At 36.8% G+C, this 25,935-nt stretch overlaps 1 protein-coding gene across 9 annotated transcripts in view; it reads left to right on the top strand.

The window, feature by feature from the left end:
* TANC2 (tetratricopeptide repeat, ankyrin repeat and coiled-coil containing 2) overlaps positions 1-25,935 on the top strand; it is a 363,388-nt gene that overhangs the window by 22,278 nt on the left and 315,175 nt on the right. For all 9 annotated transcript variants that reach the window (XM_044938797.2, XM_044938800.2, XM_044938803.2 and 6 more), the window contains exon 2: positions 18,912-19,005. In XM_044938797.2, coding sequence (XP_044794732.1) covers positions 18,939-19,005 — 67 coding nt within the window. In that variant the 5' untranslated portion in view covers positions 18,912-18,938. The remainder of the gene's footprint in view (positions 1-18,911; positions 19,006-25,935) is intronic.

The following is a 25,935-nucleotide window of genomic DNA, read 5'->3' as shown; positions in this document are numbered from 1 at the left end:
AAATGGTAGAAAAAAATAGGATTTTTATAGGGCTTCCCTGGTGGCTCACTGTGAAGAATCTGCCGATGCAGGAGACATGGGCTTGATCCTTGGTCCAGGAAGATCCCACATGTGTGGAGCAGCTAAGCCCCCGCACTACATCTATTGAGCCTGTGCTCTAGAGCCCGGGGAACTGCACCTGCTGAATCCCTAGAGCCTGTGCTTCACAACAAAAGAAGACACTGCAATTAGAGAGTAGCTCCCACTCGCTGAAACTTGAGAAAAGCCTGTGCAGCGATTTAAGACCCAGCACAGCCAATAAATAGATAAAATTAAGAAGAGGATTTTAATAGATCTTGCAGGACTCACAAAGGGAAGGAATGGGGTATTAGAGGGGGACAAGGATAATTTATAGAGAATATAATTTAAAGAGTAAATAGAATAAATATGTTGCTTAGATGGCAAGGAGAGATCTGACAGGGTGTAGGTGAGTGGGGTTTAAAGTTGTTAGTAGGTGAAGTTTGTTCTTTTTTGTGGGAGTGGTATTCTTTACAGACATTAAAAAAAGTTTTTTAAAATTTTTAATTGTAAGATAATTGCTTTACAATAAATGTTGTGTTGGTTTTTTGCCATACTAAACTTTGTTCTTAAAGCTTATGTCTCTTTTTACCCCTGATTTTATTTTCTGACTCTGTTTTCACACTTTGCTCCTTTCCCTGATTGTAGAATTACCTATCTATTCTGACTGTCTTGCTTTATATTATATTACATACTCTTCTATATTATGATTCAGAAAATTATCTTGGTAGTATTGTCCTTTGGCTGTGTGTGTGCATGCTAAGTCGCTTCAGTTGTGTCCGACTCTTTGTGATGCTATGGACTGTAGCCCTCCAGGCTCCTCTGTCCATGGGATTCTCCAGGCAAGAATACTGGAGTGGGTTGCTGTGCCCTCCTCCAGTGGATCAAACCTGTGTCTCTTATGTCTCATGCATTGGCAGGCGGGTTCTTTACCGATGATTTGTAATTTATTTCATTATTTTAAGGTAAGAGCTCTGTTTTTTTTTTGTTGTTGTTGTTTTTTTAAACTACATCTTTTCTTAGTCTTTATCTGTCATTCAGTTCAGTTCAGTTCAGTCGCTCAGTCGCGTCTGACTCTTTGCGACCCCATGAATCACAGCACGCCAGGCTTCCCTGTCTATCACCAACTCCTGGAGTTCACTCAAACTCACGTCCATCGAGTCGGTGATGCCATCCAGCCATCTCATCCTCTGTCGTCCCCTTCTCCTCCTGCCCCCAATCCCTTAACTCTCCTTTAAAATTTTTACTTTATCTAAAATAGAATTCTTAGTTCTAGTTGTATTTACTTCCTGCTCCATCCCTCTTATCTGAGCCTTTATTTTCTGATTTCTTACAGCTGCCTCGGGTTCGTATAGATTCCATAGCATCTAGGATTTGCATATTGTGGTGTGGATGTGCTGTAAACATTAGTGAATGAACTTCTAAGCTATAATAATAGAATTTCTACCCAGTTGTATTTTTTTCTTCTACCTCATCAGGGATGCCTTTCTTGATTAAAGCCATTCATTCTTTGAGCCTATACTGATGGAATGTTTATCTTAATGAGTACAGTATAATACCCCATTTTTAATAACTGGGTTGTGTGGTATATATGTGTATGTGTGTGTGTTAGTTGACATCCTACTGTTTCATTGCTTTGCTGATGAATAATTGAACATATTCTGCTAAATGGGAAGTTTTGTGGAGTAATTGTTTTTACCTATCTTTTGGGTGGATTCTTTGCCTGGTGCTTGTATACACATGTTAGAGTGTGACAGCTTCATATGATGGAAACTCAAGTAGAGTGACTTAAACAAAGAGTTTTTTTTTCCCCCCCTTTGGGTAACAGGAAATATGGATATAGGCAGTCCAGGGTTTATGGCTTTCCCCCCATGCCATCAAGACACTGGCTCCTTCTGTGTTTCTTCCCTGCTATCCTGGGAGGGAGGCTTTTGCACTGTGGATTGCAGGATGTTTACTTCCCAGACATCTTAGGTTTTTTTTTCTTCTTCTTTTTTTTTTTTGTAGCAAAACAGTAGTTTTCTTTCAGTCCTTGCTCCTAAGGACTTATGCTTTCGTCTCATTGGTTACAGCTGGGTCACGTGGCTGTTGCAGGGAGTCTGGGAAGTTTGATATTTTAAGCATTACAGATACCTTATCCAAAATTAGTGTTCTGTTAATAAGGAAGAAAGTGAGAATTTGAGGTAGGCCACTTTAGCAGTTGTTGGATGGTATGCAGTCACACAACTCTCCATTCCTTAAAGCAGCCTTGCAAGTTAGATAGTGTGTTGTTTGTTGCACAGTAGAAACTGGGAGTCACAGAGGCTAAGCAGTTTTTTCAGAGTCATATAGCTAGTAATTGATAGACTCAGGGTATGAATATATGTGAGTCTCTCTCCAGTGACCATGCACCTTCCATTACATGAGCTCTTTATACTGTCCTTTTAGCAGTCTAAGTAAAGAGTTTGTACAAATAGTATTTAAGATATCTTAATAAAATGTGACTTTTTTTTTTAGGCTAGTTTGTTCCTGTTTAAAAAATTATAGTGAACACCACCAGAGGGTTTCTGATGCTTGATCTTCTGGATATGTAAAACCGATGAAATTCTTGTTATGTCAGAATCAAGATAAATTGTGAATGCTTTGAATAACTTTTTTGAGGTTCAGATAGAGAATTATCACGAGGACTGGGCCTGACTCTTCAAATTACCCTAGGCATAATGATATTTAATAAGCTGGGGATTGTCAGAAAGTGAATCATTTCACGTTTTTTTTTTCTCTTTTTTTTACTGAGTTCATTAGTGTTCTGTGATTTATAATCACCAAAACACCTAAATACTATTGCAGTTGACCCTTGAACAACATGGGTTTGAACTGCACAGATGTACTTGTACTTGGATTTTTTTTTCCAATAGTACATATACATTAGAAGTGGGTTGAATCTCTGGATGAGGAACTGTGGATACAGAGGAGCTACCTAGATGGAGGGCTGACTATAAGTTATAGGTGGATTTTTGACTGCTCCAAAGTTGTTCAAGGGTCAGTTGTATTTCTTAGCATATCTGACCAAAAAACCAATATGTCAAACCATAAAATGTCCCTAGTCTTATAATGATCAGTGTCCTCAAATTGGCGAAACAGTACCCATTTTGTTTTATATCCTTTAAATTTTTTATTTGCAAATATTGTTACTTTATATACCTGTTTGGGCTGCATCTTTTTTCCCTTTGTAGTCTTACTGGGAACTACTTATTAAAATGTGTTTGTGTAACTTATAAAGATGTCAAAGAGCTTATAATAACATATGTATAGGTGGATATATGACAACAAGTAGAAATTGTTAATTGGGAGAAAAGCGTAAATTCTCTTCTTCTCCACTCTCCTCCTCTGCCAGAATTCAAGTCTCCTAGACCTCAAGATTTATAATTTGGTTGGGGAAGAAGGTTTGTCTTAAGGAATAGTGGGAATTTCCTTATCTTTCCCAGTGGGGAATCTTTGAATGTCAGAATAATTAAACTTATCCATTCACAAAATATTTACTGAATTTTATATGCCAGACATGCTAAAGACATTTTAAAACATTTTCTCATAATATATAGGGAGGAAGTGATTATAGGCACAGGTTTGGGAGTTTGACAGGTCTGAGTTCACTTGTTTTGTTTGCTGGGTGTGTGATTTGTGGCAAGGTATTTGATCCCTGGAAGCCTCAGTTTTTTCATCCTATAAGACTCATTTCATAGGATTTTGTGATGAAATGAATGTACCTAAAATGCTTATCCAGTTTCTGGCTAAGTGAGCATTTCAATAATTATCTGCTGAAGTGATGATAATGAAGATGTAGTAGGGAGTCAATAGAATGGAGGGAAAATGAAGGTTTTTTTTGGGGGGGTGAGGTGGGGACAGGAGACTAAATTGTAGGAATAAGAGAAATAACATGATTAGAAAAGCGTATTAGGAAGACTGACATCCTCCGTGGTTTATATAGTCAACATAGTAAATCTCTACTAAATATAATCTTTTTGATTGACCCGTGGTATTTCTGCTTAATGAGAACAATAATTTTTCTTGAAAGTAAGGGACAACTCTCTGGGAAATCAGATTGCTTTGGTCTCAGAATGTCTTAGACTGGGCCTACTTTCTTGCTTTAATTGCCTTTTTGTAGATTTTCTTCAGCTTTCCTCATACTATACTTACACTTAAGCTTCCTCTGTACAATAATGAGGTATTTTTCTGATTGTATGTTGAGAACAGCAATGGTGTTCATGTGTAAGAATGATTTTTGAAGTTTAAATGCAGTTGATGTACAGTGAGTTTGTGTATTAAGTTGTAGTAACAATTACTTTGGGTTGTAGTCCAAAATAGGCAAGTCAGGATTTGGGCGGAAAATACGGGAATATTTTTTAATGGTGTACAATTTGGGCTACATAACTGGGGTAAATATAATAAGATGATCCTCAATATGACTTAAATACCCCAGATTTACATATGCAGCACTCAGGGGCAGCTCTGAAGTTCTTTTCAAAACACAAAACCAGTGCCAGCTCCCACTTCTTCAGCATGCCCAGGAAGTGAGCATAGAGGCAGAAAGAAGCAAGGCTCTCCACTTCCTTCATGATGGAGAAAAGAAGACATAGTTTTTATGTAAACTTTCCCTTGAAATTTATCTCAGAGAAGCTATGAAAAATTATTTTACTTATGCAAAAGTCTACTCTGGGAAGGTGACATTTTTTAAAACTTCATTTCTTTATCATGGCTGTGCTGGGTCTTCGTTGCTGTGTGCGGGCTGTCTCTAGTTGCGGCAGGTGGGGGCTACTCTTAGTCGCCGTGTGCAGGCTTCTCACTGCAGTGGTTTCTCTTCTGGTGGAGCACAGGCTGTAGGCGCAGAGGCTTCAATAGTTTGTGGTGCACAGGCTTAGTTCCCCTGCCGCATGTGGACTCGTCCCAGACCAGGGATTGAGCTCATGTCCCCTGTGTCGGCAGACAGATTCCTATCCACTGTACCACCAGGGAAGTGCATGGGACATTTTTAAAAGGAAGAAATAGGCAGCTAGCGTAGGAAGCCTGTTATAAATCAGGAATTAAGGGGTTTAGAAAAGTGATGATCAGAAGATATGGGAAAAAATGATAATGGTTTATATCCCCAATTAATTCTGATTTTCATTTGATACTTTATTGTTTATCAATCGCTTCGTAGGTGCCAGACTGTGCTAAGTGCTTTTTACTTGCTGTAGTTCCCTTAATTTCCACAACAGATGATTGGAAAGGTACTTTTCTATTACTAGGTATAATTTACAACGTGGGAAATTGAGGCTTTGAAAGGCTGGTTTGTTCATGCTCACCCAACTAGTAACTGATGAGGGGAATGTCCCCCAAATTGCGATTCTTGCCATTACACTATTATGTCTCTTACTTGCTTTGTGTGATGATTCAGGATAGATATTGGGAAACGTGATTTCTATTACTGGTTCTGACTTGGCGAAAATTCTGGGAAAATTGAGCCATCTGCTTTGCATCTTCTTCTGAGCCTTCTTCTCATCAAACTTGGCCTCCCTTCTGGTATCTCTGCTTCCTGTGTCTGTCAGTTTCAGAAACCAGAGGCTGGTACTGGCATTATCCATAAATGTTTGAAACAGACAGCTGGGAATAGGGTAGAAGCCAAATAAAGGGATATATAGCATTTTTGAAATTTTGAAAATGATCCGAATCGATCAGTTTGTTTGACTGTGTCCATATTTCATAATGAAATAATGGAAAAGCTTGCCTTGACAGACAGATAACCTGATCAGAGTAGTTAATTTCTTACTACAACCAATCATCATTATTGTTATCCCTGCATTAACTGTTTTGGTCAACAAAAGTTACTGTTTTTGTAGGTAACTTATTTTGATCTCCTTAATGATAACATAGCTATTGTATTAATTGCTTTCAAGACTATGAGTTCATTGACAGTTTTGGGTTTTAGAGTCTGAGACCATCCAGTCATTGCTTGCAAAGTAAATTATTTCCCAATTAATGTATTGATATAGATGGATTCCTGTTGTTATAAGCCTTATTAGTGTTTTGTCACTAATAAGAATGTTTGATTACAGTGTCTTGTGTAAACTGTCCTAGAAACCATCCTTAGGTTCCTTGGTGGCTCAGACGGTAAAAGCATCTACCTACAATGTGGGAGACCCGGTTTCGATCCCTGGGTCGGGAAGATCCCCTGGAGAAGGAAATGGCAACCCACTCCGATGTTCTTGCCTGAAAAATCCCATGGATGGAGAGGCCTGGTGGGCTACAGTCTGTGGGGTCACAAAGAGTCGGACACGGCTGAGTGACTTCACTTTCACTTTCATGAAGAGAGTGGGTTTTATGATTGTATTTTTAAGATAGGGGATATGATGAGATCATATTACTTACACTTTTTTCTTTATTTTTTAGCCCCTAAAAAATGGTCAGTAAGCCAGCAGCATAATTTTGTGTTAATTCATTAGGATTATTTTCACCCACTATCTAAAAGGTGGGTAGATAAGCATGTAAAGTTTTTTGTACTACTGGACATTGTGTGAATACCTCTATCACTGAGTTTTATAATAAGCCATTTTTAAGGTTTCTTATTCACCTATCAGCTCTAAGTTTCTTGAGGGCAGGATGGTGGCACTATCCTAGTATCCAGCATTGTGCTGGGCACATATTAATAGACACTTAAGAAATGTTTTCTTAATCCTATCAGTAATCTCTCTCTCTTGTAAATTCCATTACATTTTGTATTTCTCTTGTGATACCTCACACTTTCTATTTTGCATTTTACTATGGTTCTCTTTTCCTTAATTCTGGTTACCAGACTGGATACTCCTTTTAGGCAGGAACTGTTCTTAACCTTTGAAAAGTTTCCTTCTATTCAAGGCCTTATACTCAGCTCATTCATAATAAATGTTGAATAAATAGTAGATCAAAAAACATTTTATTTAAATAATTTATTTCTAGGTTAATATTTCTAGTAAAATTTATTACTAGGTTAAGATTGGAGGCAGTTTTGCCATCTGTATTTTTTGTGTTTTAGAAGCAGAGGAACCTTCTTAAGTGCAAGAATATAATTTGTAAAGAATTTTAGCTAACCTCTGTTACTAAAATAAAGTTTTTGTTGCGTGTGTATGTGTTTTGGTTGTTTCTTGATGTTATTTATAAGAATGCTTAGTGCCTAAACTTTGTCTCTAAAATAGCAGTGTAATTTTAACTTCACAGGCAAGCTGGACTGGTTCATTATATGGTTTGGAGAAACCAAGGGAAAGCAAACGATGCAGGAAGTGGTAGTGGCAGTTCTGTAAATACTCCACTTTTCACTTGACCTTTTACTGACCTGGTGACAAAACACTTCTGTAAAGTAACTTTGAACTATTTTATTAGAAAATGGGTGTATTAAGAAGGATCTAAACTTAAAAATGGTCTTCCCTAATAGCTCAGTTGGTAAAGAATCTGCCTGCAATGCAGGAGACTCTGGTTCGATTCCTGAGTCAGGAAGATCCGCTGGAGAAGGGATAGGCTACCTACTCCAACATTCTTGGGCTTCCCTGTGATTCAGCTGGTTAAGAATCTGCCTGCAATGTGGAGACCTGGGTTTGATTTCACATTGCAGACATCCTGGAATATGAAGTCAAGTGGGCCTTAGAAAACATCACTACGAACAAAGCTAGTGGAGGTGATGGAATTCCAGTTGAGCTTTTTCAAATCCTGAAAGATGATGCTGTGAAAGTACTGCATTCATTATGCCAGCAAATTTGGAAAACTCAGCAGTGGCCACAGGACTGGGAAAGTTTTCATTCCAATCCCAAAGAAAGACAATGCCAAAGAATGCACAATTGCATTCATCTCACACGCTAGTAAAGTAATGCTCAAAATTCTCCAAGCCAGGCTTCTGCAATACGTGAACCGTGAACTTCCAGATGTTCAAGCTGGTTTTAGAAAAGGCAGAGGAACCAGAGATCAAATTGCCAACATCCGCTGGATCATGGAAAAAGCAAGAGAGTTCCAGAAAAACATCTATTTCTGCTTTATTGACTATGCCAAAGCCTTTGACTGCGTGGATCACATTAAACTGTGGAAAATTCTTAAAGAGATGGGAATACCAGACCACCTGATCTGCCTCTTGAGAAGCCTATACGCAGGTCAGGAAGCAACAGTTAGAACTGGACATGGAACAGCAGACTGGTTCCAAATAGGAAAGGAGTACATCAAGGCTGTATGTTGTCACCCTGCTTATTTAACTTATATGCAGAGTACATCATGAGAAACGCTGGGCTGGAAGAAGCACAAGCTGGAATCAAGATGGCCGGGAGAAATATCAATAACCTCAGATATGCAGATGACACCATGCTTATGGCAGAAAGTGAAGTGGAACTAAAAAGCCTCTTGATGAATGTGAAAGAGGAGAGTGAAAAAGTTGGCTTAAAGCTCAACATTCAGAAAATGAAGATCATGGCATCTGGTCCCATCACTTTATGGGAAATAGATGGGGAAACAGTGGACACAGTGGCTGACTTTATTTTTCTGGGCTCCAAAATCACTGCAGATGGTGACTGCAGCCATGAAATTAAAAGATGCTTACTCCTTAGAAGGAAAGTTATGAGCAATTTAGATAGCATATTAAAAAGTAGAGACATTACTTTGCCCACAAAGGTCCGTCTAGTCAAGGCTATGGTTTTTCCAGTAGTCATGTATGGATGTGAGAGTTGGACTGTGAAGAAGGCTGAGTGCCAAAGAATTGATGCTTTTGAACTGTGGTGTTGGAGAAGACTCTTGAGAGTCCCTTGGACGGCAAGGAGAGCCAACCAGTCCATTCCAAAGGAGATCAGCCCTGGGATTTCTTTGGAAGGAATGATGCTAAAGCTGAAACTCCAATACTTTGGCCACCTCATGCGAAGAGTTACTCATTGGAAAAGACTCTGATGCTGGGAGGGCTTGGGGGCAGGAGAAGGGGACTACAGAGGATGAGATGGCTGGATGGCATCACCGACTCGATGGATGTGAGTTTGAGTGAACTCCGGGAGTTGGTGATGGACAGGGAGTGCAAAGAGTCGGACACGACTGAGCGACTGAACTGAACTGAAATGATATCTAGTACAGGTCAATACAGCTCATAGTTTTTAAATTTGTAAGTCTATACTGAATGTATTGCTCTGTGACTTGCTTTTTTGCACTTAAAGCTTGGAGGGTTTTAACCTTAGAATAGATGTACTGCATACCGTTTAAACTATACATAGTGTTCCATCATTCATAGTATTTCGTATGAATACTGTGAAATTTGATCATTTCCCTTTTAATGGGTCATCCCTTCCCTTCTGCCTCCCTCATTCTCTTTTTTAAAAAAATTAATAAGCTTTATGTTTTAGAGCAGTTTTGGATTCACAGCAGAATTAAGGAGAAAGTGCAGAGTTCCTGTGTACCCCTATCCCCACATACATACAACCTTCCCTGTAGTCGATATCCTGCATTTCAGTGGTCCATTTGTTAAAACTGATGAACCTACGTTGACACATCATTATCACCCAAAGTCCATGGTTTACATTAGGGTTCATCCTTGTATATATTCTGTGTGTTTTGACAAGTGTATAATGACATATATCTACCATTATAATATCTTACAGAATAGTTTCACTGCCCTAAAAATCCTCTACTCTGCCTGTTCATCCCTCCCTCCCCTTCAGCTCCAAGCAGCCACTGTTTTTAGTATTCATAGCTTTGCCTTTTGCAGAATGTCATGCAGTTGGAATATTACAGTATGTAGTCTTTTTAGATTGGCTGCTTTCACTTTTTTAATATGCACTTAAGTTTCCTCTATATCTTCTCATAACTTGATAGCTCACTTCTTTTTCATGTTGGTGATAATCCAATACCTGGATCCTATAGTTTATTCGCTCACCTGCTTAAGGACATCTTGGTTGTTTCCAAGTGTGGATAGTTATAAATAAAGCTGCTATAAACTCCCACGTTGTCCTTTACTTTTCATATGCTGCTAGAGGGAGCATCCTCATGTGGCCATCACAGTAAGATGATTGAGCATAAGATGGAGCCTATTACCAGTTTCTCCTCTTGCTTGAGAAGCTAATTGCCCTGCATTCCTTCCTGTGCCCTCAAATCTTGAATGAGATTGCATAATTTGAAGCTCTTCAGTGCAGTTCAGAATTGATATGTTAGGGAAATTATCAGAGTTTATCTGTGGACAGAACTCAGGTAATTCTGTTCAGTCCAAGACTTCTCTGGATATAACCTGTGCAAAAAAGTTCTAGAAGACATTTTATGATTGTTGTATATTGTAGTGGATATTCTAGATTTCCCTTAGTCCTTCCATCTCTTATGTTTTCACTCTTTTATCTTTGATTATGTACTTCCAAAGTTATTCCATGGAATGTGTCTGAGACATTTCACAATTTACCTATTCAATGGAAAGCCATTCTTGATAATATACTGGTCATTCTACATGCCTTTCAGAGATGAAAAACATGCAGCTTCCAGATAGTGGGCAAATGATTCTTCTTTCTTGTATTGATTTTGTCCTTTTATTGTTTATCTTTTTTTTAATGTAGAGTTTTTCAAAAGTTCCAGTTTATGCAGCTGGATTTATTTTTTTAACTATTATTCCCATGGTTCACATTATTGCATCTGTCATTGGTTATTTCCTTTTCCCGTTATAGTTATGTGCATACTCTTTTGAGCTCTTCTGTCCTCTCTCTTTTAGATTATTTATGAGTTCCATTTTTTGGAACCTGTTAGGTCTTTAAACAAATATTTGCTAAATGCTTTTTATGTACCAGCTTCTGTGTCAGGTGCTAGGTTTTCTCTGGTGACCTTGCTGATGTGGAAAAGTTAAAGGGAATACTGTGATTATTTAGCCCAAATGGTACAGATGTGCTTAGGAGTTAATTATATTATTATATAAATATTTAAACGAAGGAGGCCTATTGTGCTCCTTTTTGAGTAACAGAGTAAGAAAAGGGCTTTAAGTGTGCAGGAGGGGTGAACATTGAAAATGAAAATTGATTGCCCACTAATAAAATAGTTCAAAAAGGTATGAGATATATAGGATATTGAGCGTCCAGCCTTGATGGAACATTAGGATGAGAATAGTCATTACTTCCTGAACTGTTCAGACCAGGTGTCACAAACATAAAAGCTTAGGGGCCGTGTAGATAACATAAGGTCTGAATCAGTTATAAGACAATTAGAAATGATTAGGGTTCTATGAATGTTATTTGTTATTCTCCTGCCAGAGATTCACTTGCCAGGAATTTGATTTCTCCTAGAGAGTTAACATTAAAAAAGAAAAAATTGGATCTGAAACTTGGAAAAGTAGAATGAAATTTAGCCATATATTACTGTCATAAATCCAATTAGATCAAACTGTCATTTTCCACTTAGCTTCAATTTTGTAGTTTCTATATTAATATTTTATTACAATAAATTTTCTAGTGGTGTGTTAACTTAAAGTCATTTTTATCAAAATGTAGCAATGAGATGGATAATTAGCCTTAAATAAGTATTTTATGTTTCATTTCATTCTTTATACATTTTAGTCAATTTTTATAAAATGTTTTAGGACTAGCAAAGACAAAAAAACCTCTGTACTTCAAAAAGTGATTATAATTATAATTAATTTCACTCATCAGTTTTTCTTAACTTTAGAATGTTGTCTTGGTTTATTTTTAGGTATAAAATTTTTAGTCTTTTTGACTCCTAGTTTTAGTAAATTTTAAGTAGTAATTTTTCTTCTAATAATAATCTGTACCTATATGTTTGTTTTCCTTTTGCAACTTTGAAGAACTGTACATAGTAGTAAGGTCTGAGTTAGGCAAAAGTTGAAGTATGACTAGAATTTCTTGGTTTTTCTTCAGATAAAAATTTGAACTTGCCCAGAATTCGTATACCCTTCTCTGACACACAGTCACCTTAGTCTTTATTCCGGTTAGTTCATAACCGGTTTTTGTCTATTGAAATTATATTAGTCCCTTTACCAAGTTAATAATCTAATGAATCAAGTCTTTGCTCAATTTTTCATTGATTTATTTACTAATTTAAGAAGTGTTGAAAGCCTACTATGAGCTGGGCATTGAGTATAAAAAGGGTAAGATGAGGTTGCTCTATGCGGGTTTTCTTTGAACAGTGATATACCAGCTGAAGAAATTAATTGATAAATTTATTAAGTATTTGGTACCTACTGTTTACCAGGTATTATTCTACAGTTGGATAGCATATTCAAAAGCAGAGACATTACTTTGCCAACAAAGGTTCATCTAGTCAAGGCTATGGTTTTTCCTGTGGTCATGTATGGATGTGAGAGTTGGACTGTGAAGAAGGCTGAGCGCCGAAGAATTGATGCTTTTGAACTGTGGTGTTGGAGAAGACTCTTGAGAGTCCCTTGGACTTCAAGGAGATCCAACCAGTCCATTCTGAAGGAGATCAGCCCTGGGATTTCTTTGGAAGGAATGATGCTAAAGCTGAAATTACTTTGGCCACCTCATGCGAAGAGTTACTCATTGGAAAAGACTCTGATGCTGGGAGGGATTGGGGGCAAGAGGAGAAAGGGACAACAGAGGATGAGATGGCTGGATGGCATCACTGACTCGATGGACGTGAGTCTGAGTGAACTCCGGGAGTTGGTGATGGACAGGGAGGCCTGGCGTGCTGTGATTCATGGGGTCACAAGGAGTCAGACACGACTGAGTGACTGATCTGATCTGATTCTCCAGTTATGGGCTTATCACAGTGAGTTAAATAAGCAGCTTTCATGACCTCTTGACGATTATATTCTAGTAGGGGAACTGATAATAAACAGGTTATAATATATCATTTAGAGATAAATATTTGAAGAAAAATAAAGGCTAGAAAGAGATGGATGAGAGCTTTGGCACATACATCATTACACCCAGTTGCTCCCCTTGAGTTAAAGGAGGTGGTCTTTTGTACCCCTGTACTAATGAGTCATTGGTGGCTGTCATCAGTACTGAGCAGTTCTCTGCCAGTAACTCCTGAGGATATGGATGTGCTGATCCTATAATGAGGATCAGGGTGGGACATCATGGTGTCCACTAAAGCAGGATCTTTTTTCTCCCCCCACCCCCAAATGAGTTGTATCAAAATTTTTCTTTATGCGTTGGCAAAGACTAACGCCAATCTGTAACAGTACTTAATTTTTTTTTTTTTTTGCTAGAGTAAGGTAAAATATGTTGAAGTGTATAGTAGTGCCACACACAAAAATAAACAAACATTTTAAAAACAAGAACCAAATGGAATACTACTTATGGAATTTTTAATTTGGATCACTGTATTTAGAAATTTTGTTTCAGCTCTTTTAAACAGACTTATTAAGTGTTTCTTATTTAAGAAGAGATGCTGAGGAGGAGGACAGCCCATGTTTGAACATCAAATATGGCCTTAAGCATTTATTAGCAGTGCAGCTGTGAACATGAGATTTCACTTTTCTTTATTTCAGCTTCCTTTTAAAAATGAAGCAGATACTACCTGTGTTAAGGAGGTTTTGATGAGGACTAAATTAGATCATATATATATAATATTTTGCATAACATTTTCTCACTTGTATACACACAGAAAATCTGATACATAATTGTTCTAAGAAAATTTTAAGAGTTATAAAATTTACTATTCAAATTTCATTGTATATTTTAAAACATGAAGTATATTTTTTATATACTGCAACATATAATTTTTTCAAGTCTTTCAAATATTAGTGAAGTAAGTACCTATCAAGCTTAGAACTTTTGCTTCTCAGATAGTCTTTTAAGATTAGAAGGGGAAAAAACCCTATAAATTGACTCTCTAGATGAATACATAAAAGGAATATTTCATAAATGCTTTAATATTTTTAGGATTCATCACCACATTTATTTTCACTGGTAAAAAGAATAAGTTATTTGTTAGTATTCACTTTAAATCTTTGTTTTATATTGTATCTAATGGCCTTGCTAAATTCATGTATTAATCTAATAGTTTATAAATTCTTTTAGATTGTCTAAGCAAATCATACTGTTTGTGAAAGTGGCATTTTTGTTTCTTCTCCATTTTTATACTTTATGTTTCATATTCTTATGTTTTTGTACTGACTAAAGACCTCTTGGACCATGTTAAGTGCAAGTGGTGATATTAAGTGGTCTTATTCTTCAGTCTTGGGGAATGTTTGCAGTCATTCACCATTACGTATGATGGTTGCTGTAGGCTTTTAAAAAGATACACTGTGTAGTATTAAAGAACTTCTCTTTATTTCTAGTTTTGTATAAGTTTTTAAAAAATCATGAACAAGTATTAAATTTTATCAATGCTTTTGTTTCACTGATAAAATTAAATTATTGATAAAATTAAATTATCTATTGATTATATGGTTTATTTCTTTTTTTACATGGTTAATTGATTTTCATGTGTTAAGTCATTTTTGCATTTTTGAATTAAACCTCCACTTCATCCTGATCTATATATTGGTATATTTGATTTTGCCAGTATTTTGTTTAGAATTTTTGTACCTATGGCAAAAGAGAGGTGTGTACTATTCTTTCTTATAGCAATCTTTTTGGCTTTTGTTAGCAAGGCTTCTGCTATCTTTAGAAAACATGTATGGAAATACTCCCAATTTTTCTGCTGTCTGGGACAGTTTGTATAAAATTGGTATTATTGCTTCTTTAAATTGTTGAAATCATCTGGTCCTAGAGTTTCTTTTGTGGGAATGTGTTTTTACTTCACTAAAAAAGTTCAGATTCATAGACTATTTAGCATAGTTTTACATTTAACACATGTATACCCACTGCTTAGAATCTTGTGTTCGCATATTGCTATAATTGCTCTATTATATGTGTGCCTTCCTTTCTTCATCCATCGTTTTGTCTTATTTTTTAATGCATTTCAAAGTAATTGGATATATAAGTATGCTTTCCTCTAAATATTGAAGCATGAATATCATTAAGTAAAGTTCAGTATTTTCTTTTATATTAAGTAAAATTTATATGGAATATAATCCATAAATTTGGTGTGAACATTGACTTAGTTTTGACAAATACATGCATTTGTGTATCCCAAGCTCCCTCAAGATACAGAATATTACTATCACTGGAGAGTTTACTCATGCCTTTTCTTAGTGAATTCTCATATCTGCCCTAAGAGACAACCGTTCTGATTTTGTAATTCTAATTTTTTCTTACCATATTATTGCATACGTTTTAATGTAAGATGTTTTTACTCAGTGTAATATAGAGATTGATCTGTGTTGTTGAATATATGAATAGTTCATACCTTTTAATTGCTGAGTAGTATTCCACTGTAAGAAAACATCATAGTTTACCCATTTTCCTGTTGATGGACATCTGTGTTAGATTTTGGCTGTTATTAAATCTGCTGTGAAAATTGTACTAGTCTCTTTAAGCACCTGTGTTTTCATTTCTTCTGGGTAAATATGTAAAGGGTGGAGTCATATGTTAGGTTTATGCTTTGTTTTAAAATAAACTCTCCAAAGCAAATTGCACCATTTTACTCCTGAAATGGTATATTAAGAGTTTCAGTTGTCCTCCATCCTGGTCAATATTTGATATCATCAGACTTCACAAAAGTAGTTCTTATGGTGGGAATACAGTGGTGGCTCCCTGTAATTTTTACCTGCCCAGTGACAGGTGATGTTTGTCTATGCAAATCTTTCACCCTTTTAAAACCTGTCTCTTTATAATTGAATTGTAGATATTTTAATATATCTTGGAGATATATTTGTGTTTATGTTAGATATGTTTTGTTAGATGTTAAGATATGTTTCGTACATAATTTCTCCCAGTTTGTGACTTGTCTATTCATTTTCTTAATGCTATTTTTGATGAGCAGATTTTTTTTTTTAAATTTTAATGAAATTTTATGGTTATTGGTTTCTGTGTCTAAGATTCCTTTGCCTTCTAAATAATGAGGATATTTTTCCTGTGTTTTCTTCTGAAAGCCTTATGATTTCAGCATTTATGTGATGTTTGATTTACTTTGAATTAACTTTCATGTATAGTGTGTGAGACACAGATCAAGGTTAATTTTTTAAAAATAGATATCTATTTGTTCCAGCACAATTTGTTGAAAAGACTTTGCTTTACCCATTAGTGATTGTTGAAAACAGCTGACGGTGTAGGTATAGGTCTTTTTCTGGACTACCTATTGTGTTCCATTGATCTATTTGATGAATCTTAGGCCAGTACTGTATTGTCACAATTACTGGGTCTTGTAAGTGCTTCAGCTTTTTGTTAGTTTTCAAGATTGCTTTGGATGTTCTAGGCTTTTTGCATTACCATATGCATTTTTAGAATCAGCTTCTCAGGTTCCACATACACAGAAAATGCCTGCTGGAATTTGGCTGAGATTGTATTGTTTCTTTAGAACAATATATGGAGAATTTATGTTTTAAAGATATTGAACCTTCCATTCTATGAACATAGTATACAGGCATACCGTATTTTACTATACTTTGCTTTATTGTGCTTGGCAGTTACTGTGTTTTGTTTTGTTTCACAAAATTGAAAATTTGTGGCAACCCTGAGCCAAGCAAGTCTGTTCGCACCATTTTTGCAACACTATTTGTTCACTTCATATCTCTGTCACATTTTAGTAATTCTTGCAATGTTTCAAATGTTTTCATTTTTTATTATATTTTTTCTGATGATCTGTGATCAATGATCTTTTTAAAATTGAGGTTACAGTATTAGTTTCAGGTATACAGCATAAAGATTCAATAATTTAAAGATTATACTGCATTAAAACGTCTTACAAGACAATGATTATAATTCTGTATGTTATATAGTATCTTGCTTATCTATTTTATGCCCAGTAGTTTGTAGCATATCCCTTATTTGCTTGTCCCATTTGGTAATGCTAATTTATTTTCTATATGTGATCTATATGTGATGGTATATCTTTTCTCATTTTATATTTAATCTTTATGTGTCCATAGTCTTTTAGTAGAGTATTTAACAGAATAACAATATAATTTGAGTTTAAAGCTACCATCTCACTGTTTCCTATTTTATCCACACATACTATGCTTTTTCTCTCACTTCTTACCTTCTTTGGTTCAGTCATATATTTTAATTATTCTCTCTCTCACCTCAGTAAGCTTTTAATAGCTATGCTAGAAAGTACTACATGAATTTTGAGTTATTGCAGTTTTCTGAAATTATTACTTCTGCCACATCCTGTTCAATGCAGATGGATATCTTGGACACTTTAACTCTGTTTATTCCACTCCTGACTTTTTTGTTTTTGTTGTTATGCATTGAAAAATCTCTGTGGGATTCCCAGGTGGTACATTGGCATAGAATCCACCTGCCAATGTAGGAGGTGCAAGAAATGTGGGTTTGATCCCTGGGTCAAGAAGATCCCCTGGGGAAGGAAATGGCAACCTACTCCAGTATTCCTGCCTGGAAAATTCCATGAGCAGAGAAGCCTGGTGGGCTACAGTCCATGGGGTCACAAAGTGTTGGACATGACTAAGGACCCACACTCATCATATATTTTAAGCTTAACAAGTTATTAATGTAATTTTTTTTAACAATTCTTGTTCATTTATATTTGCCAATATACTTACCTTTTTGTGGCTCTTCCTTCTGTGTTGTTTTTCTAGCTGTCATTTTCCTTCTGTTGGAAGAACTCTGTTTTCGTATTTCTTTTACTGATAAATTCTTTTTGTTCTGAATCACCTTTATTTTATTTTAATTTTCAGAATATTTTAAACTGTTCATAGATTTCTCGATTGACACCTCTTTTCCTTCAAAAATTTTAAGAAGTCATTCCATTTTCTGTGTCATTCATCATTGCTGTTGAAAGTTTCCTCTCAGTCTACTGATTGTTGCTTCTTTCAGTGTGTTTATTTTTTCCCCTAGCTGTTTAAAGATGTGGCTTTACATCTTATCAGTATTAGGGAATTCTTGATTATTATCATTTCATATATTGCTTCTTTCTTATTTTCTCCTTTCTTTTCTTCTGGGATTTTAATGATATGTATATTAGAGTCTTTCAAAGGATTCCATATGCCTATCATACTCTTCCATATTTTTCAGCCTTTAATTTCTGTGTGCTTTGGTTTGGAGATTTGCTGTTAACCTCTGTTTTAAATTCACATTTGCTCTGTTCAGTCTGCTGCAGGTTTCAGGTACTGACACATGGGAAATTTTGCTGTTAAGAGCAAGCATAAAGGAGCAGTAATTGGACCATGTGGGAATAAAGAGAGGGGCTTACTTATTGGCTTTTGGTTGGGACATACTAGCATGTTTATGTTATGACTGGAGTGATTCTGTAGAGAGAAAAAAATGAAAGCTGTGTGAGAGAGAAAAGAAAGATGATTTTTAGATGAAAGTTCTTAACAAGGTGAGAGAGGACATAGCAAAATTAAGGAGTTTTCTTTTGACGGGAGTGGGACATACAGAGGTTGGTATTAATAGTATATGTGTACTGATGGACTCATGTATCAGTAGTCTTGTGAGATGAAATTCTGGCTTGACCAGTGGAAAATACACAGCTGCTGTGAGTTCTGGACTCTTACACTTTGGGTGTATGTTTTGGGAAAATTGTCCAAGAAATGGAGAGTCTTGTGGTAAACTGCATTTATAGCCACCTAATTGTTTTCTGTTTCTGTGTGCCCTCAGTGATATCTGCCTTTGTCTCTTAGGGAACTCAAGTGTTATACTTTAAAGGGAATACCTAAATGTCTAATTAAATTAAATTAAATGAACGTTTCTGTCATATAGTTACAATTTCTGTATTATATATGTAAACAGAGTGGTTGATTCCTAGTAGCACATTTAAAATGAATTCTTAATAGTATTTGCATAGCAAACCAAGTTTTCTAACATATTTCCCCACATTTTCTTTTGTAGTTTTGTGAATCCTAGAATAGTACAACCATGTTTCGAAATAGTCTCAAGATGCTTCTTACTGGAGGAAAATCAAGTCGTAAGAACAGATCAAGTGGTGAGTAGCTCTGCTTCATTTATTTTGTGTTATGATTTGGAAAAGAAAGTTATCTTAGGGATCTGAATTAATGCTACCACAGTTCATATATTTTATTAAATGGCTTATTTAATTTAGCAAAAGTTTACATTCCTATAGGTCGTCATATTCTTTATTAAGAAGAACACTTGAACACTCATCAGGAATAGTCAGGTAAATGAACAGTTTGTGAAAGAAAAATGCTTATTTCAGATATATGAGAGTGTAGTGTTTCTATGTAGTACACATTAAAGACCTTCCAGACTTAAATTTAGTTTATGAATTAACCTGTAAAATTATTTCAGTCCCAGATACTCTTTGAGGAATGAGACTAAAAATAATAGAGATAGTCCTCAAAGGGTTATACAAAAAATGATATGTAAATTGAACATTTTTACAATCATTAAAAGATACTAAAAAAAAAATAAGTGTGTAATTCTTAGACTTTTAAGGTAAAAACAAACCAAACCTGTATAGATAGTTTTTTGGGAGAAATCTTGAAGATTAATACACTATATAGTGGAGAGTGAAAAAGTTGGCTTAAAGCTCAACATTCAGAAAACGAAGATCATGGCATCCGGTCCCATCACTTCATGGGAAATAGAGGGGGAAACAGTGGAAACAGTGTCAGACTTTATTTTTGGGGGCTCCAAAATCACTGCAGATGGTGACTGCAGCCATGAAATTAAAAGACGCTTACTCCTTGGAAGGAAAGTTATGACCAATCTAGATAGCATATTCAAAAGCAGAGACATTACTTTGCCAACAAAGGTCCGTCTAGTCAAGGCTGTGGTTTCTCCAGTGGTCATGTATGGATGTGAGAGTTGGACTGTGAAGAAGGCTGAGCACCAAAGAATTGATGCTTTTGAACTGTGGTGTTGGAGAAGACTCTTGAGAGTCCCTTGGACTGCAAGGAGATCCAACCAGTCCATTCTGAAGGAGATCAGCCCTGGGATTTCTTTGGAGGGAATGATGCTAAAGCTGAAACTCCAGTACTTTGGCCACCTCATGTGAAGAGCAGACTCATTGGAAAAGACTCTGATGCTGGGAGGGATTGGGGGCAGGAGGAGAAGGGGACGACAGAGGATGAGATGGCTGGATGGCATAACTGAATCGATGGACATGGGTCTGAGTGAACTCCAGGAGTTGGTGATGGACAGGGAGGCCTGGCGTTCCGCGATTCATGGGTTCGCAAAGAGTCGGACACGACTGAGCGACTCATCTGATCTGATCTGATTTGTTTTCTACAAATGGATCGTTGATTTTTATCATATTTTCTTTCATTGACGTGTAGCTATTTACAATATTGTGTTAGTTTCAAGTGTACAACAGCAAGTCAGTATTTTTGCAGATTATATTTCATTTATAGGTTATTATAAGAAAATGGGCATAATTCTCTGTTTAGTTCAGTTTGGTCACTCAGTCGTGTCCAACTCTTTGCGACCCCATGAACCGCAAAACGCCAGGCCTCGCTGTCCATCACCAACTCCCGGAGTCCACCCAAACCCATGTCCATCGAGTCGGTGATGCCATCCAACCATCTCATCCTCTTTTGTCCCCTTCTCCTTCTGCCCTCAATCTTTCCCAGCATCAGGGTCTTTTCAAATGAGTCAGCTCTTCTCATCAGGTAGCCAGAGTATTGGAGTTTCAGCTTCAATATCATTCCTTCCAGTGAACACCCAGGACTGATCTCCTTTAAGATGGCCTGGTTGGATCTCCTTGCAGTCCAAGGGACGCTCAAGAGTCTTCTCCAATACCATAGTTCAAAAGCATCAATTCTTCGGCACTCAGCCTTCTTTATAGTCCAACTCTCACATCCATACATGACTACTGGAAAAACCATAGCCTGGACTAGATGGACCTTTGTTGGCAAAGTAATGTCTCTGCTTTTGAATATGCTGTCGAGGTTAGTCATAACTTTCCTTCCAAGGAGCAAGCATCTTTTAATTTCATGGCTGCAGTCACCATCTGCAGTGATTTTGGAGCCCAGAAAAATAAAGTCAGCCACTGTGTCCACTGTTTCCCCATTTATTTGCCATGAAGTGATGGGACCAGATGCCATGATCTTAGTTTTCTGAATGATGAGCTTTAAGCCAACTTTTTCACTCTTCTCTTTCACTTTAATCAATAGCCTCTTTAGTTCTTCTTCACTTTCTGCCGTAAGAGTGGTGTCATCTGTATATCTGAGGTTATTGATATTTCTCCCAGCAGTCTTGATTCTAGCTTGTGCTTCCTCCAGCCCAGTGTTTCTCATGATGTACTCTGCACATAAGTTAAATAAGCAGGGTGACAATATACAGCCTTGATGTACTCCTTTTCCTATTTGGAACCAGTCTGTTATTCCATGTCCAGTTCTAACTGTTGCTTCCTGACCTGTATACAGGTTTCTTAAGAGGCAAGTCAAGTGATCTGGTATTCCCATCTCTTGAAGAATTTTCCACAGTTTATTGTGATCCATGCAATCAAAGGCTTTGGCATAGTCAATAAAGCAGAAATAGATGTTCTTCTGGAACTCTCTTGCTTTTTCCATGATCCAGCGGATATTGGCAATTTGATATCTAGTTCCTCTGCTTTTTCTCCCATCCAAGTACTAACCAGGCCCGACCCTGCTTAGCTTCCGAGATCAGACGAGATCGGGCGCGTTCAGGGTGGTATGGCCGTAGACCCTCTGCCTTTTCTAAAACCAGCTTGAACATCTGGAAGTTCACGGTTCACGTATTGCTGAAGCCTGGCTTGGAGAATTTTGAGCATTACTTTACTAGCATGGGAGATGAGTGCAATTGTTCAGTAGTTTGAGCATTCTTTGGCATTGCCTTTCTTTGGGATTGGAATGAAAACTGACCTTTTCCAGTCCTGTGGCCACTGCTGAGTTTTCCAAATTTGCTGGCATATTGAGTGCAGCACTTTCAGAGCATCATCTTTTAGGATTTGAAATAGCTCAACTGGAATTCCATCACCTCCACTAGCTTTGTTCATAGAGATGCTTCCTAAGGCCCACTTGACTTCACATTCCAGGAGGTCTGGCTCTAGATGAGTGTTCACACCTTTGTGATTATCTGGGTCATGAAGATCTTTTTTGTACAGTTCTTCTGTGTATTCTTGCCACCTCTTTATATCTTCTGCTTCTGTTAGGTCCCTACCATTTCTGTCCTTTATCGAGCCTGTCTTTGCATGAAATGTTCCCTTGGTATCTCTAATTTTCTTGAAGAGAGCTCTAGTCTTTCCCATTCTGTTGTTTTCCTCTATTTCTTTGTATTGATTGCTGAGGAAGGCTTTCTTATCTCTCCTTGCTATTCTTTGGAACTCTGCATTCAAATGGGTATATCTTTCCTTTTCTCCTTTGCTTTTCACTTCCCTTCTTTTCACAGCTGTTTGAAAGGCCTCTTCAGACAACCATTTTGCTTTTTTGCATTTCTTATTCTTGGGGATGGTCTTGATTCCTGTCTCCTGTGCAATGTCATGAACCTCCATTCATAGTTCATCAGGCACTCTATCAGATCTAGTCCCTTAAATATATTTCTCACTTCCACTGTATAGTCATAAGGGATTTGATTTAGGTCATGCCTGAATGGTCTAGTGGTTTTCTCCACTTTCTTCAATTTCAGTCTGAATTTGGCAACAAGGAGTTCATGATCTGAGCCACAGTCAGCTCCTGGTCTTGTTTTTGCTGACTCTATGGAGCTTCTCCATCTTTGGCTGCAAAGAATATAATCAATCTGATTTTGGTGTTGACCATCTGGTGATGTCCATGTGTAGAGTCTTCTCTTGTACTGTTGGAAGAGGGTGTTTGCTATGACCAGTGCATTCTCTTGGCAGAACTCTACTAGCCTTTGCCCTGCTTCATTCTGTACTCCAAGGCCAAATTTGCCTGTTACTCCAGATGTTTCTTGACTTTATACTTTTGCATTCCAGTCCCTTATAATGAAAAGGACATCTCTTTTGGGTATTAGTTCTAGAAGGTCTTGTAGGTCTTCATAGAACCATTCAACTTCAGCTTCTTCAGCATTACTGGTCGGGGCCTAGCCTTGGATTACCGTAATATTGAATGGTTTGCCTTGGAAACAAACAGAGATCATTCTGTTTGTTTTGTTTTTTTTTTGTTGTTGTTGGCAAAGTAATGTCTCTGCTTTTCATTTTTTTTATTTTTTTTTTAATTTTATTTTATTTTTAAACTTTACATAATTGTATTAGTTTTGCCAAATATCAAAATGAATCCGCCACAGGTATACATGTGTTCCCCATGTACTGCATTTCGGACTCTTTTGTTGACTGTGATGGCTACTCCATTTCTTCTAAGGGATTCCTGCCCACGGTAGTAGATATAATGGTCATCTGAGTTAAATTCACCCATTCCAGTCCAGTAAATCCTTCTTTCTATTATATTCCTTTAAGCTTTTCCTTTTCCTATTTTTATGCATTTGACAAGTTTTCATGGGTGGTATGGGCTTCCCTGGTGGCTCAGTCTTAAAGAATCTGCCTGCAGTGCAGTTGACACAGAAAACTGAGGTTTGATCCCTGGGTCAGATCCCCTGGAGAAGGAAATGGCAGCCACTTCAGTATTCTTGCCCAGAATACCCCATGGACAGAGGAGCCTGGCAGGCTACTGTCCATAGGATCACAAAGAGTTGGACACAACTGAAGTGACTTAGCATAGCATTGTTGGTATATTCTTTTTCATTCTCTTCAAAATATTTTTTAGCACTGCTTGTAATTTCTTCTTGACCCATACGTATTTAAAGTATAATTGTTTATTTCCAAACAGTTGATGATTTCCTGGTCATCTTATTATTAACTTAGCTAATTGTACTTTTATCAGAGAACCTATCCTGTATTATTTTACTGTTTTTATATTTATTGAGGTTTTCCTTATAGCTTTGCATACAGTCAGTTTGGTCTAATGTTCTTGATGTACCAAGTAATGTGGATTCTGCAGTTACTGGGTACAGTGTAGGTCATTTTTGTAAATGGTGATCCTCAAATCTTTTATGTCCTAACTTTTAAAAAATTATTTACTAAGAAAGGTATGATTAAATCCTATACTATGATTGTGGAATTGTCTATATCTGGAAGCTTTCTTATTAGGGAAGATCCCTGGAGTAGGAAATGGCAACCTACTTCAGTATTCTTGCCTGGAGAATCCCATAAACAGAGGAGCTTGGAGGGCTATAGTCCATGGAATCGCAAAGTCGGCCATGACTGAGCCACTAACACACACACACACACATGTGCACACACCCGATGATGAAATGTTCCTCTTTATTTTTAATAATGCCTTTTGCTTGAAAGTTGACTTTGTCTAATGTTAACATAGCTGTCTAGCATTGTTTGGATAGTATTTATAAGGCATAATTTGTTCTGTTCTTTTATTTTCAACGTATCTATATGATTATACTGTTAGTAACACATAGCTGCATTTTCTTTTTGTATTCATTCAGACAAGTTTTTCCTCTCAAAGGATTTGTTGAAATTCATTTACATTAATTCAGCCAGTGATACAGACTTCCCTCGTAGCGCATTCAGTAAAGAATCTGTCTGCAATGCAGGAGACCCAGGTTTAATTCCTGGGTCCAGAAGATCCCCTAGAGAAGGAAAAGACAATCCATTCCACTCTTCTTGCCTTAAGAATCTCATGGACAAAGGAGCCTGGCACGCTGCAGCCCATGGGGTTGCAAGAGTCAGACATGACTTAGTGATTAAACCACCACCAACCAGGGGTATATCTGGGGTTGAATATAACATTGCTCTTTGTTTTGTGCTTGTCCTGCCTGTTCTATGCTTTTTCCCCCCCTCTCTTTTATTGCTTTATTTTGGATTGATCAGAATATTTTTTATATTCCATATCTCTCCCTACTGATTTGGGGATTATGAAGTCTTATTATAATTCATTCAGTAACCACTTTAAGATTAAAACATTAATCAAAGTTTGGTGTCAGTTGGTACTTTTACCCTCTCCTTGGACAATGCAAGAGTCTTAGAATCTTTACATTAGTTTAAATGGTTTTTATTTAAACTCCACAAGACATTATTATTGTTGTTTTATGTAGTCACTGTTACATAGATTTATTCACAGATTTGACCTTTTTATTGATTTTTATTCCCTGCTTCCTTCACTGTCTAGATGGAATCACCAAATTTCTTTTTGTTTATATAACACCCTTTATAATTTCCTTTAGTTGGAATCTTGATGTGGCAGATTTGCTTCTGTTATCTGAAAACACCTTTATTTTGCCTTTATTTTTGCAGGATGTTTTTGCTGGGAGTGGAATTATATATTGTCACCTGTTTTCTTTCAGCACTTTGAAATATTGTTCATTGTCCTCTGGCTTCTTGAATTACTTCTGGTGAAAAGTTAGCTATCAGTCTAAATGCTCTCTGCAATCTGTCTTTTATCTCTTTGTTTTTAGTTTTCTAGATGTTACATTGATGTGTGTAGGAGTGCTTTTCTTTTTAATCTTTCTTTGTTTAGCTTCTATTTATGTTTGGTAGGGTTTTCCGAATATGTGGCTTGATGACTTTCATCAGTTTGGGAAAATTATTTCTCATTATCTTTTTAAATTTTATTTTTCCCTCTTTTCTATTTGTTCTTTCTTTCTGGGACTCCAGTTATGCTTTTGATAGACTACATGTGTGCCATTTATGTCTCTTACACTTTCTTTCTATCCTTTTGTCTCTGTGCTTTATGTTGGATAGTATAAAAAAATCTGTTTTTGTTGTTGTTGTTCAGTCGCTAAGTCATGTATGACTCTTTGCAACTTCATGGACTGTAACATGCCAGGATCCTCTGTCTTCCACTAGTTCCCAGAGTTTGATCAAATTCATGTCCATTGAGTTGGGTGATGTTATCTAACTATCTCTTCCTCCGCCACCCCCTTCTCCCTTTGCCTTCAATCTTTCCCAGCATCAAAGTCTTTT

This window comes from Bubalus bubalis, chromosome 3 (assembly GCF_019923935.1).
Source record: "Bubalus bubalis isolate 160015118507 breed Murrah chromosome 3, NDDB_SH_1, whole genome shotgun sequence".
Classification (NCBI taxonomy): Eukaryota; Metazoa; Chordata; class Mammalia; order Artiodactyla; family Bovidae; genus Bubalus; species Bubalus bubalis.
The sequence above is the reverse complement of the archived record's forward strand: the minus strand, read 5'-3'. Positions and strand labels throughout refer to the sequence as shown.